Source organism: Bufo gargarizans, chromosome 3 (assembly GCF_014858855.1).
Source record: "Bufo gargarizans isolate SCDJY-AF-19 chromosome 3, ASM1485885v1, whole genome shotgun sequence".
In the NCBI taxonomy this organism is placed as follows: domain Eukaryota; kingdom Metazoa; phylum Chordata; class Amphibia; order Anura; family Bufonidae; genus Bufo; species Bufo gargarizans.
In genome coordinates, this window is record NC_058082.1 from 16244092 (window position 1) to 16258069 (window position 13978).

At 44.8% G+C, this 13978-nt stretch overlaps 1 protein-coding gene across 1 annotated transcript; it reads left to right on the forward strand.

Moving 5' to 3' along the window:
• The first annotated feature begins 1278 nt into the window (after nucleotides 1-1278).
• LOC122931312 (olfactory receptor 52A1-like) lies at nucleotides 1279-2220 on the forward strand. The gene has a single exon (XM_044285377.1). It carries the CDS (start codon nucleotides 1285-1287, stop codon nucleotides 2218-2220), a length of 936 nt encoding a protein of 311 aa, XP_044141312.1. The 5' UTR covers nucleotides 1279-1284.
• The last annotated feature ends 11758 nt before the right edge of the window (nucleotides 2221-13978 follow it).

Genomic DNA, 13978 nt, shown 5'->3' on the forward strand with positions numbered 1-13978 from the left:
GAATGGACTTCAGGAACACATTTTAGGGCCTTGGACATACAGACTTCAGGAACTGACTAGAGGAATTTGGACATTGTTCAGACATAGCAATACATGAGCAAAACTAAGACACCGTGGTACAGCAATACAGTCAGACACCAGCACCCACAGACAGGTGGAAAGCTTCATGCAGACAGGGCACAAATAATGAAAAAAAAAAATTATGTTTGCACAGCTCACCCAAAGTCCACTGTGTCCAAAACCTCCTGAGGAATAGCAAAAAAGGCTGCAGGGATGAGTCCCGCGGATCTGGGATGATGAACAGCTTCAAATCCAAATTTAGCTTGTCGAAGCGCGATATGTGCAAAATGCATCCCCTCCAAGAACATCGTGGAGTTTTTTACTTGACCTGGATAAAAGTTATGTTTTAACTCAAGGAGCTGGAATTTAAGAGCACAGACAATGTCTAGGACACCAGGTCAGAATTCAGACACGGACAGAACCAGAACGAACATAACCTACAAACTCGGACTATGACAATTCAGACAGACCAAAGCAAGACATGACATCATTTCACAACCAGGGCAGGTCACAGAACTCACAAATCCAAACTGACACAGAACTCAGGAAAGTAGATCACAGACTGACACACAGCCAGGAGATTACTAACCTCAGGAGTACAAGCGCATTGGCACAATTCATACCTCAAATGACCGGGAATTGGAGACGCAGAGCAGTGGAAACAACAACCACAATTACCCAAATTCAACCAACAAGAGGCCAGAGCTGGCACGCACAGTACAACGACACTGGTGAAATGCCATAATATCTCCCACTCTCAGTAACATTGTCCCACTAATGCCAGACAAACCCAAGCAGGTTCAATGTGAGGAACTCGCAGAGTGTGTCAGTGTGAGGGCCCGTTCAGATCTACGCTCCTCTGACAGGATCACACAGCATTGCTATTATTTATAATGCTGTGTGACCATGAGAGCCCTGGAATCTATTCTATTACACTGACAAGTTTATGTCAGTGTATTTCAGTAGATGTGGTCACACCAGTGCTGGGATGAAGGAATACTTTTTAGGTTGTAACACCTTTTATCTTAGCTTTAAATGAAGCAGACTGACATTGAGTGCTAGAATACTTGTGTTGTCCATGTAGCCTAGGACAATGAGAGCTGAATTTCTTCAACTGTATCTCATCTTCAGGATCACCTATGGTTTCTACAGATAAGACCAGAGCAGAAAGTTATGTTTGTCCACACTCTGCCAGAGAAGATGGCAAATTCCCTGCCGGAGAACATGGCAAATTCCACTTTCAATCCCACCTACTTCCTACTGGTTGGTATTCCGGGACTAGAACATAAACATATCTGGATCTCAATCCCATTCTGTATCATCTATATATTTGCTTTGCTAGGAAACATCATGGTGATAGTTGTCATCCTCATTTCTCCAAGACTCCACCAGCCAATGTTTATATTCCTCTCTATGTTGGCATTCAATGACTGCCTTCTTTCTACAAGCGTTGCCCCAAAAATATTGTCCATCTTCTGGTTCAATGACAGAGCCATTAGCTTTAATGGGTGTCTTCTCCAGATGTTCTTCATTCACAGCTTCACCGGTATTGAATCGGGGTTCTTGCTTTCCATGGCGTATGACCGCTACATTGCTATATATAGGCCTCTACGGTATAGCTCCATAATAACCACTAGACTGATAACCAGACTGGTCATTGTGTTTCTGGTCCGGCCAGTTGTTCTGGTCAGTCCTGCTCTTGTTATGATCAGGAGGTTTCCTGCTTTCAAGACCAACATCATTGCACATTCCTACTGCGAGCACATGGCGGTGGTGAAGCTCGCAGCCGCTGACATCCGAGGAAACAGTATACTTGGCCTAGTTGTGGCTTTCACCACCCTTGGTGTTGATTTGCTTTTCATCCTCCTATCGTATACCATGATTTTCAATGCCGTCTTCCGTCTTCCATCTAAAGACGCTCGTCTGAAAGCATTTAACACGTGTACCCCTCATATGTGCGTGTTCCTGAGCTTTTACAGTATGGCCATATTCTCTTTCTTATCCCACCGATATGGCAAGAAGATTCCTCCTTATATCCATATTATCTTCTCTGACAGCTACTTGTTGGTTCCACCTATGCTTAACCCACTTATCTATGGGATTAAGACAACCCTGATCCGTGAGGAGACCTGGAAAATCCTAAAAGAAAAATTTGAATAAAATTTAAGAATTATGAATGGTGCTGAGTGAGAACAGAACCTGCCACAAGATCTCAGGAATTAGGAAATTGAACAGTACAGTGTCCCATTGAAACCACAGGCAGCGGTGACGTATGTGTAATCGGCTTATGTAACATCTGCTACTGCCTTATACTGTATAGTGCTCCCCTGGTATCCTGCAATACAGTCTCTGGACTGTGGATCCTTTCTGTCCTGTTTAATATAGTGGTAAACTGGAAGCTTGTTATTCTCCTACCAGATGCAGAGATCTCTGTAGCCTTAGTTTAAAGGGGTTGTCTGCTTTTTTTTTCTATAATGATGACCTGTCCTCAGGATAGGTCACTCATGGATCTCCTGGCACCCCGACTGGGTACCTCCGTTGATGGATGCTCCTAGTGCTTCCTGAGGGCTCCTAGTACTCCGCTCGACACTGTAACCACCATAGGAACAAGGAACAGGAACAGCTCTTACAAGAGCTATGAGTAATAGCCAGGGGAGTATACAGCTTATACCAATCCCCACATACATGAGACGAGGCTCTATGTTGAAGTCAAAACAGGAACTCACTTTATTAACCACATAAGCATTGCCTTTTATACACCTTTTCCAATAAGGTTACCACCCGCGTGTACCTGGTTGGGAACTGAGGACATAACATGGCAGCCAATCCTTTACAGTTTTACAGTTTAAACACAAAAACTATACATTCAACAAACACAATGGAATTGCCTGTGACACAATCAATAACAGAAGAGGCATTGTCTGTGACACAATCAATAACAGAATAGGCATTGTCTGTGACACAATCAATAACAGAATAGGCATTGTCTGTGACACAATCAATAACAGAATAGGCATTGTCTGTGACGCAATTAACAACACAATGGACTCGGCCTGTGATATATTTAACAAACACAATGAACTTAATTACTCACAGGCATAAAATACACATTTTTCCCTACCACAGAAAACACCCCAAAACACCACATATCGCCATAAAAGTTACATCCCCTGATAGCCTCGATCTGGGTGAACAACCTATCCAAAAATCACCAGATTGTTTCAGGGGTTCAGGAATTTCCTGGAAGTCCTATTCGTGCAGAAACAGAGCCTTTGAAATCCAGTATGCTCAAATAGTGTCCCAGGGGCCATAGTCACAGGGCAAGAAGATGGCGAGCAGGCCTCCAAGTCCCAGTGACTGTTCCCACATCCTGCACTTGGGTGGAGAAGGAAGTTAGGTCAGTGTGCCAGCCACCCCTGTTGGAGAAGGCTGTCTGATAGCCTTCAGGAGTCCCCCTTCATAGGGAAGACAGCAAGGACCAAGTCTTGTGCTGAGATATTAATCACCTCCCCAGCCTGAGAACCCTCAGCCTCGGCTGGATGAAGAAAGCAGACAATCTCCAGAGTTCCAGGATGAAAGCATTCCCTGTGAGCCTATCTGTGAGTAAAGTCCAGAGACCTAGGTGAACCAATATTCCTCCACAGCTAGTCAGTCCCCATACAGCAGAAGATAAAGAGAAGTGCAGAAGCTAAATTTCTGCCACAGTTACAGAGCTAACAAGCAGACGTCTTTTCCTGCAAGCTCCAGATTTATTGTGCAGAAGATTCATTCCTGCCAACCATTGCCAAAACCTGCTGGGACCGCACAAAGACCAAAGCTGCATTCTGTTTGGATTCAAGTTATCCTCAGTAAAGAAAATTTTGAACTTCATCTAAAGGTCTGAACATCAATTTATTGCAAGTGAGCCAGCTGTACCCAGGTAGGAGACACCATTGACACCATTATCACCACCATACAGAGACATTATAGGCCATTACACCACTCTGGCATTCCTAACCTGGGACGTGCGTTATAACACCTTGGGAGGACCCTGTACCCTGTGCACGCTTCAATTGGCATCATGAACAAACATCAAACTATTATCTACCCATATCCTGACCCACTGCTTAGGTGGCGTCAGCGCACGTACCCGTTCCTGGTCACTGCACTACCATTTCCTATGTGCTAATATTGTTCATCCGACGTATTTCATTTCATCTTCTGATAATGTGCATATTTACTCCAAGTAATTGTTATGTTCATGCAATGTGCCTGGTCACCACAAGGTGCTAGTAGCAGGGACTGGACTGGATTGTCCATTCTCTCTCTCTCTCTAGAGCAGGGGTGCACAACCTCTTTTGGTCTCGGGCCACATTGTCACATTGCTCTATTTCAAGGGGCCGCAAAAAAAAAAACTGTTAATCAGCACTAGTTTGCATCGGCTTATTACACAGACTGATGCAAAGTGAATGGGGAGGAATGATCGCCACCACAGTCTCTGCTCCCTCATTCAGCTCTGTTGATTATTGGCAGCACACTGAGTACACAGAGAGATGTGCTGACAATACCTGTAATCTGTCATCCTGATAAAACATGCAAATCAGCCGACAAACGAGTGATCGCTTGTTTATCAGCAGATCAGCGGCAGTGGTGTGCCTAGGTTGTTTGGCACCCGGGGTGGGTCCTTTCTCTGGCACCCCCCCCAATACTTTATATAAATTGTACCCCCTCACAGTAGTATTCCCCTCATTATACAACCTTCACAGTAGTTTTGTACAGATGTGTGCCCCCTAACAGGAGTTATGCCCACATTGTGCCCCCTCACATTAATAATCCCTATTGTGCCTCCTTCACAGTACAAATGCCCCATAATAGTAGTAATGCCCATTGTCCCCCTTCACAGTAATAATGCCCATTGTGCCCCCTTAATAGTAATATGTCAATTGTGCCCCTTCACAGTAATAATGCACATTGTGCCCCCTTCACAGTAATAGTGGCCTCTGTGCCCCCTCCAGAGTAGAAATGCCCATTGTTAACCCTTCACATTAGTAATGCCCATTGTGCCCCCTTCAGATTAGCAATGACCATTGTGCCCCTCTATATAGCAACTACTCACCTTGTTCTGTTTCTGAAGCTCACAGTCCTCTCTTCCCTGCAGGCACAGATCGCTCTGCAGCACCGTGAGGGCGGAGCTTATGCAGATTCCCGGGCTGCAGGCTCCACCCACACAGGCCGGCAGCGCGATCCGTGTCTGCAGGCTGAATGGTGGAGAGGGGAGAAGTCTACCATTCAGAGCGTTGCCGGCCCGAAGGAGGGGAGGGGCGCTGGGAGCTGAGCGGTGAGTGACAGGACCCAGCTCCCTGCGCTCCAGAAATCAGTGCTTCCATCTGTATTGATGGAAGCTGTAACACATCTTCTGGCACCCCGACTGGGTACCTCCGTTGATGGATGCTCCTAGAGGACTCTGCTCAACACCGTAAGCCCTGCCGACCCCACGAACCGCAGTAGCTTGGTTAGGATCTCGTCGTCTTGTACCCACCCTGGACCTACGACAAGGTTTCCAGGTTCCAGTGGGTGAACCTCTCTTTCTTCAGAGAGCAATGCAGGAACAAGCTCTAACAAGAGCTAGGGATTATACTCTGGAGAGTATAATGATATTATAGCGATCCCCAGAGTGTAGTTCTCCAATCCCACAAACATGAGCCCAGACTTCATGAAGGGTAGAACAGCACACTAATGGGGCAACATGTCAGCCTTTTATGCAGGCTTTCCAGCAAGGGACACTGCCATGGGGGACCTTGTGGAAGACTGAGACAGTTTCTTACATAAACCAATCACATGCAGTTACAGGCAGAAAACACACACCTGTGATACAATTAACCAACACAATGGGATAACGTAATCACTCACAGGAAGAAGCTACACAATTTTCTCTTTTTAGAATAATGAGACGGGGGGGGGGGGGGGTCTTGGGATCGGTAGAGTCCTCTACTGAACTAATAAAACATAACATGGCCTATAATACTCCCCACATAAATCAGGGTTAATAGTTCCTTGCAACCCCAACAGACTGAGGGGGGGATCTCCATAGTTCTGGGTCCATAGTCCGTAAGAAGGAGGCTAGCCCTCAGGCCTCTCAAGTAGCCCCAGTGACGGATCAGTCCGTCACAGAAGCGCTCATTGCTTCCGGCACCCCCTGAGAGTGGCACCCGGGGCGGACCACCCCCCACCCTTAGTACGCCACTGCTGCAGAGCGCTCTTTGAGAAGAAGGCAGAAGCGCTGATAAACTGCACCTGCCTTCTCCTCGGCTCCCCCACTCTCACCAATAGCTACAGTGCAGGGGCAGGAGCTGTCCTCCTTTCCTGTGCGGCGCTCCAAGGAGAAACACAGCTGATCGCACGATTAGTGGCCAGGCACGGGTGGATAATATTCTGTATTTGTGATGACGCCAATTGCAGCCTGTGCAGGGTACTATCCCATGGCCCTTCCAAGGTGTTATAACGCATGTCCCAGGTTAGGAATTCCAGAGTGGTGTAATGGCCTATAATGTCTCTGTAGTGTTGTGGTAGTTGTGTCACAGTGTCTCCTACCTCGGTACAGACGGACTCCTGGCTCCTGGCTCATTTGCAATAAATTTGAGTGTAGTGACAGTAGGAGTAATAGAGGAACTTTGCAGACAAAATTATGTCCAGACCTTTAGATGAAGTTCAAACGTTGCTTTACTTGAAGTAACTTGCATCCAAGCAGTACACAGCTTGTGTCTCTTGGTCCCAGCAGGTTTTGGCAATGATTGGCAGGAATGAGGACTTCTGCTTTACATGTGGAGCTTGCAGGATAAACATCTGCTGGTAGCTCTGTAACTGTGGCAGGGTTAGCTTCTGCACTTATCTGTATCTTCTGCTGTGTGGGGACAGACTAGCTAAGGAGGAATAGGCTTCTCCTAGGTTTCTGGACTTATCTCACAGATGGATTCTCAGGGAATGCTTTCTTCCTGGAACTCGTGTTTGACTGTACAGTTGTGGCCAAAAGTTTTTAGAATTACATAAATATTGGAAATTGGAAAAATTGCTGCTTAAGTTTTTATAATAGCAATTTGCATATACTCCAGAATGTTATGAAGAGCGATCAGATGAATTGCATAGTCCTGCTTTGCCATGAAAATTAACTTAATCCCAAAAAACCTTTCCACTGCAATTCATTGCTGTCATTAAAGGACCTGCTGAGATCATTTCAGTAATCGTCTTGTTAACTCAGGTGAGAATGTTGACGAGCACAAGGCTGGAGATCATTATGTCAGGCTGATTGGGTTAAAATGGCAGACTTGACCTGTTAAAAGGAGGGTGATGCTTGAAATCATTGTTCTTCCATTAACCATGGTGACCTGCAAAGAAACGCGTGCAGCCATCATTGCGTTGCATGAAAATGGCTTCACAGGCAAGGATATTATGGCTACTAAGATTGCACCTCAATCAACAATTTATAGGATCATCAAGAACTTCAAGGAAAAAGGTTCAATTCTTGTTAAGAAGGCTTCAGGGCGTACAAGAAAGTCCAGCAAGCGCCAGGATGGTCTCCTAAAGAGGATTCAGCTGCGGGATCGGAGTGCCACCAGTGCAGAGCTTGCTCAGGAATGGCAGCAGGCAGGTGTGAGCGCATCTGCACGCACAGTGAGGCAAAGACTTTTGGAAGATGGCCTGGTGTCAAGAAGGGCAGCAAAGAAGCCACTTCTCTCCAAAAAAAAACATCAGGGACAGATTGATCTTCTGCAGAAAATATGGTGAATGGACTGCTGAGGACTGGGGCAAAGTCATATTCTCCGATGAAGCCTCTTTCTGATTGTTTGGGGCATCAGGAAAAAGGCTTGTCCGGAGAAGAAAAGGTGAGCGCTACCATCAGTCCTGTGTCATGCCAACAGTAAAGCATCCTGAGACCATTCATGTGTGGGGTTGCTTCTCATCCAAGGGAGCGGGCTCACTCACAATTTTGCCCAAAAACACAGCCATGAATAAAGAATGGTACCAAAACACCCTCCAACAGCAACTTCTTCCAACAATCCAACAACAGTTTGGTGAAGAACAATGCATTTTCCAGCACGATGGAGCACCGTGCCAGTAGGCAAAAGTGATAACTAAGTGGCTCGGGGACCAAAACGTTGACATTTTGGGTCCATGGCCTGGAAACTCCCCAGATCTTAATCCCATTGAGAACTTGTGGTCAATCCTCAAGAGGCGGGTGGAAAAACAAAAACCCACTAATTCTGACAAACTCCAAGAAGTGATGATGAAAGAATGGGTTGTATCAGTCAGGAATTGGCCCAGAAGTGGATGGAGAGCATGCGCAGTCAAATTACAGAGGTCCTGAAAAAGAAGGGCCAACACTGCAAATACTGACTCTTTGCATAAATGTCATGCAATTGTCGATAAAAGCCTTTGGAACGTATGAAGTGCGAGTAATTATATTTCACTACATCCCAGAAACAACTGAAACTAAGATCTAAAAGCAGTTTAGCAGCAAACTTTGTGAAAACTAATATTTGTGTCATTCTCAAAACTTTTGGCCACGACTGTAGTTTCTGCTCTCTTCATCCAGCAGTGTTGAAGGTGCTCAGACTGGGTATATGGGTATATATGTCTCTTGCGGAGCTGTGCCCCTACTTTCTTCCCTAAGGAGGGAGTATTACTCAAAACCCTCCTTTCCCCAACAGGGGGTAAACTATAACTGGTTCTAACTGGTTTTTCCCTCCCTTGCTGCAAGAAGAGGGACTAGTCCACCTCTCCCCAGAAGAGGGGCAGAATAGACCAGGAATGTTCCACTCTGAAGTGCCATAACATTAAGACTATCTCTGTCAATGATGCTGCCACCTGCTGGTAACCAGGATAATTACATGAACCATTACATTTAACATAGTTTTATATGTATTTAAAAGTTTCTATCATATCCCCTCGGTCTCTTCTTTCTTCCAAGCTATACATATTAAGGTCTTTTAACCTTTCCTGGTAAGTTTTATCCTGCAATCCATGTACTAGTTTAGTAGCTCTTCTCTGAACTCTCTCTAGAGTATCTATATCCTTCTGGAGATATGGCCTCCAGTACTGCGCACAATACTCCAAGTGAGGTCTCACCAGTGTTCTGTACAGCGGCATAAGCACTTCACTCTTTCTACTGCTTATACCTCTCCCTATACATCCAAGCATTCTGCTTGCATTTCGTGCTGCTTTATTACATTGTCTTCCCACCTTTAAGTCTTCTGAAATAATTACTCCTAAATCCCTTTCCTCAGATACTGAGGTCAGGACTGTGTCGAATATTCTATATTCTGCCCTTGGGGTTTTACGCCCCAGGTGCATTATCTTGCACTTATCCACATTAAATTTCAGTTGCCAGAGTTCTGACCATTCTTCTAGTTTTCCTAAGTCCTTTTCCATTTGGTGTTTCCCTCCAGGAACATCAACCCTGTTACATATCTTTGTGTCATCAGCAAAAAGACAAACCTTACCATCGAGGCCTTTTGCAATGTCACTTATGAAGATATTAAACAAAATTGGTCCCAGTACAGATCCCTGTGGAATCCCACTGGTAACATGACCTTGTTTTGAATGTTCTCCATTGACTACAACCCTCTGTTGTCTGTCACTCAGCCACTGCCTAATCCACTCAACAATATGGGAGTCCATGCTCAATGACTGCAGTTTATTGATAAGTCTTCTATGTGGGACAGTGTCAAAAGCCTTACTAAAATCTAGATATGCGATGTCTACTGCACCTCCACCGTCTATTATTTTAGTCACCCAGTCAAAAAAATCTATAAGATTTGTTTGACATGATCTCCCTGAAGTAAACCCATGCTGTTTTTCATCTTGCAATCCATGGGATTTTAGATGTTCCACAATCCTATCCTTTAATAGGGTTTCCATTAATTTGCCTACTATTGATGTCAGACTCACTGGTCTATAGTTGCTCGATTCCTCCCTACTACCTTTCTTGTGAATGGGCACGACATTTGCCAATTTCCAATCTTCCGGGACGACTCCTGTTACTAATGATTGGTTAAATAAATCTGTTAACGGTTTTGCCAGCTCACCACTAAGCTCTTTTAATAATTTTGGGTGTATCTCATCAGGCCCCTGTGACTTATTTGTCTTCACTTTAGACAGCAAACTTAGAACATCTTCCTCTGTAAAGACACATGCATCAAACGATTTATTAGTCATCCTTTCTAGTGGAGGTCCTTCTCCTTCTTTTTCTTTTGTAAAAACTGACCAGAAGTATTCATTAAGGCAGTCGGCTAGCCCTTTATTCTCTTCTACATACCTCCCGTCCTTTGTTTTTAATTTAGTTATTCCTTGTTTTAATTTCCTTTTTTCATTTATATATCTGAAGAATGTCTTATCCCCTTTTTTCATAGACTGAGCTAGTTTTTCTTCTGCCTGCGCTTTAGAAGTTCTTATAACTTGCTTGGCCTCTTTCTGCCTAATCTTGTAGATTTCCTTATCTTCATTGCTCTGGGTTTTTTTATAATTACAAAATGCTAGCTTTTTATTTTTTATGATTTGGGCCACTTCTGCTGAGTACCACAGTGGTCTCTTCCTTTTTTTGCTTTTACTGACAAGTCTAATGCAATTTTCTGTTGCCTTCAATAATGCACCTTTTAAGTAGTCCCATTTCTCCTGGACTCCATGTAATCCGTTCCAGTCTGATAAGGACTCATTTATGACTAATTTCATTTTTGAAAAGTCTGTTTTTCTAAAATCTAAAACTTTTGTTTTTGTGTGGTGGGACTCTTTCACAGTTCTTATATTAAACCACACTGACTGGTGATCACTAGATCCCAAGGTTTCGCCTACAATGACATCATATACCGAATCCCCATTTGTGAATATCAAATCCAAAATGGCCTCCCTCCGGGTTGGCTCCTCAACCATTTGTTGTAGGGATAACCCCAGTAGGGAATTTAGAATATCTGTACTCCTGGTAGAACTTGCTATTTTGGTTTTCCAGTTTATATCTGGAAGATTGAAATCTCCCATAATGATAACTTCTCCTTTCATTGTCATTTTAGCTATTTCTTCAACTAGTAGATCATCTAGTTCTTTAACTTGATCAGGTGGTCTATATATCACACCTACACGAGTTACTGCATGATTAGCAAACTGCAACGTACATTTCTGGAGGACATAATAAGAGGCGCTTAGAAGATAGCGGGGTAGAGGAGTGTGGTAACACAACTCTGGGTGTTACATTCCCCCTTACTTTGAGTCAAGTTGTCCTCGGCTTATGCTTAGGATAAGAAGATTAAGCTCTGGGGTACCCAATTAAATGCAAAGTGCTGCATGAAGTACATATAAAGACAAACATATAACGTCTACCCTAAGGTCCCTGCCCGCATGAATAGGGTGTCTTATTAACAGTTGCCCTCTCAGTATAACCAGTGAACCAAAGGTCTGCACTAAGCAATCATTACTGGCTTTCTTTTGAGTATACTGAGCTCTAGTACGAAGAAAGCATGGTTCTGTCTTCACTCTGTAATCCCATTATTCTGTAACGTGACACTTGCAAATAGAAGGGTAACTTTATCCTGTATTTCCTTCTCTGCACCAAAGTCTGAAAATAAGGATTATAACCCGACCACTAAGGTGACTAATGGGAAGCTGATTGGCTCTAAGGCGGTGCACTTGGCCTTAGATGTAGGTACAGAAGGGGAGGGGAGCACTTCTGGGAGTCACAGGAGGAGGGTATAATAATCCCATAAAACTCCCGGAAGACACACCAGGATGGGGGTTTTAATAATCCCTTACCAATCCTGGCACATATAACAAACAGGAAGGAGGGGGATATTGCTTCCCTAGCCATTCCCGAAGCAGTGGGGTTACCCGTGTAGATGCTGGACCTGCCTGGGACTTACCACTTGGCCCCACCTGGGTACCCGGGTTATGATGTCAGGTGTAGGCCATTAGTATTAGGCGTCCAAAGAGGCAGTCCGTATAAAGAGCTGTAAAGCAAGGCAGACAGAGGAAAGGTGCTACTTATATGGCTAAAGGCAAAAGTTAGCTCAAAATCACAAAAAGTGCACAGAATACACACAATAGACACAAGTGCTTGAACGTTGCATAACCTGTAAACACTGAAACAAAATGAGTGCAATTGCGGTATGCCAGACCGACAGGGGAATTACACGTGAGGTCACGGGGTGAGCGATAGGTGGGACGAGGTAAGTACAGCTCTAGTTACCCACAGTCATGTCGTCCCTGGGCGGCTCACATAAGTGAAGAGGAGAACGGAACAAGGATTCTGTGGGGCACACTCTGGTGTAAGGGACACTGGCCAGATGGTGCTTCGAGGTGCCCTTAATGGTCTGTATTAATGTGCCAGTGGCAAGGTCCCTTGTAGTCGTGACGCCAGTACCTTTTATATGGAGGTACAACCATTTACTGTAGTGTTGACTGAGGAATTGGAGACTGAGACAAGGATGGTGCAATCCAGCTTATAACTTTTACTGAACGTTGCTCCTGGTAACGGTTACATCTAAGTATTAAACAGTCTCTAGTACATCCAGACATGAAATACAGTCTCTGTAAGATGGACAGAGGTAAAGCTGCAAGAGGTCCTCTGCTGACAGGTGTGATGTCTGTCTCTCAGGCTAATAATGACATAGATTTTTATGCTTACTGGTAGAGGACTTTCATGCTGGTCCCTGTTATCCCAGTGCAGGTCAGTGAGGCTGCCGGAGGCTGGTAAATCCTTCACTTTTGACTCCAAAGGTCCTAAGACGCTTGTAGAGATGGCCGTAACCCTTTGGGGGTCAATTTCTTTAGTATTTTCTGAAGTAATATCCTTCTGTGTATATGGACCACTTCAATTCTGGGCTGAAGACTGGCCGAGAGATCAGACTAAACTGGAATCCACTCTGGACTCCGCACCCACTCTAGAACTGGACTCCCTAGCTAGGCCTGAGCTGGGCTATATATATGGGAGGTGTTATCTCCAGACAAAAACACAGAAATATAGTGGCAAATCTGGGGGAGCTGCTCAACCCCTAACACTGTAGCGTGTTTTTCATTGGGGGAGCAGCCCCACCGCATGTGGACCGCAGCAAACGACTATCCCCAGCAAAAAATATTTTGCATACGGTGGAGGATGTCGGCGCGGTCCACATGCACCACAAAGGCATCCTACACAAAACGGAGCATTGTGCGGATGAAAATACAATCATAAATCACAGAAAAAATGCACCACACGGATATGCCACTGACTATACTGGCTAGTCATAAATGCAGATATTAAAAGCTGAGACTTTTGCCAATATATTCCTGTCAGGAAGATATCGGAGCCCACATGCACCACGTCACGGTTCTCAGCATGGCAAGGGGTCCTACCACTACGCTACCTATGGTGTGAACAAGGTCTGAGGGTGATGTAATCCAGCTCACAGCCAGGCTTCCACACAACCGCCTAGCAGGACAACTAGTGCAATGTGAACAAAGCCAGACTGTAAGCCACACCCATATCAGACTATGTAATGGAGGCTACCAGGTGCAAAGAGTGTTTGAATGCCAGGTGAAGGCACATACACTACATATAAAACAAGACAAAAACACAGAAATATAGTGGCAAATCTGGGGGAGCTGCTCAACCCCTAACACTGTAGCGTGTTTTTCATTGGGGGAGCAGCCCCACCGCATGTGGACCGCAGCAAACGACTATCCCCAGCAAAAAATATTTTGCATACGGTGGAGGATGTCGGCGCGGTCCACATGCACCACAAAGGCATCCTACACAAAACGGAGCATTGTGCGGATGAAAATACAATCATAAATCACAGAAAAAATGCACCACACGGATATGCCACTGACTATACTGGCTAGTCATAAATGCAGATATTAAAAGCTGAGACTTTTGCCAATATATTCCTGTCAGGAAGATATCGGAGCCCACATGCAC

Excerpts from the sequence above, each read along its gene's own strand:
- LOC122931312 (XM_044285377.1), top strand. The coding sequence starts at position 1,285 with ATGGCAAATTCCACTTTCAATCCCACCTACTTCCTACTGGTTGGTATT.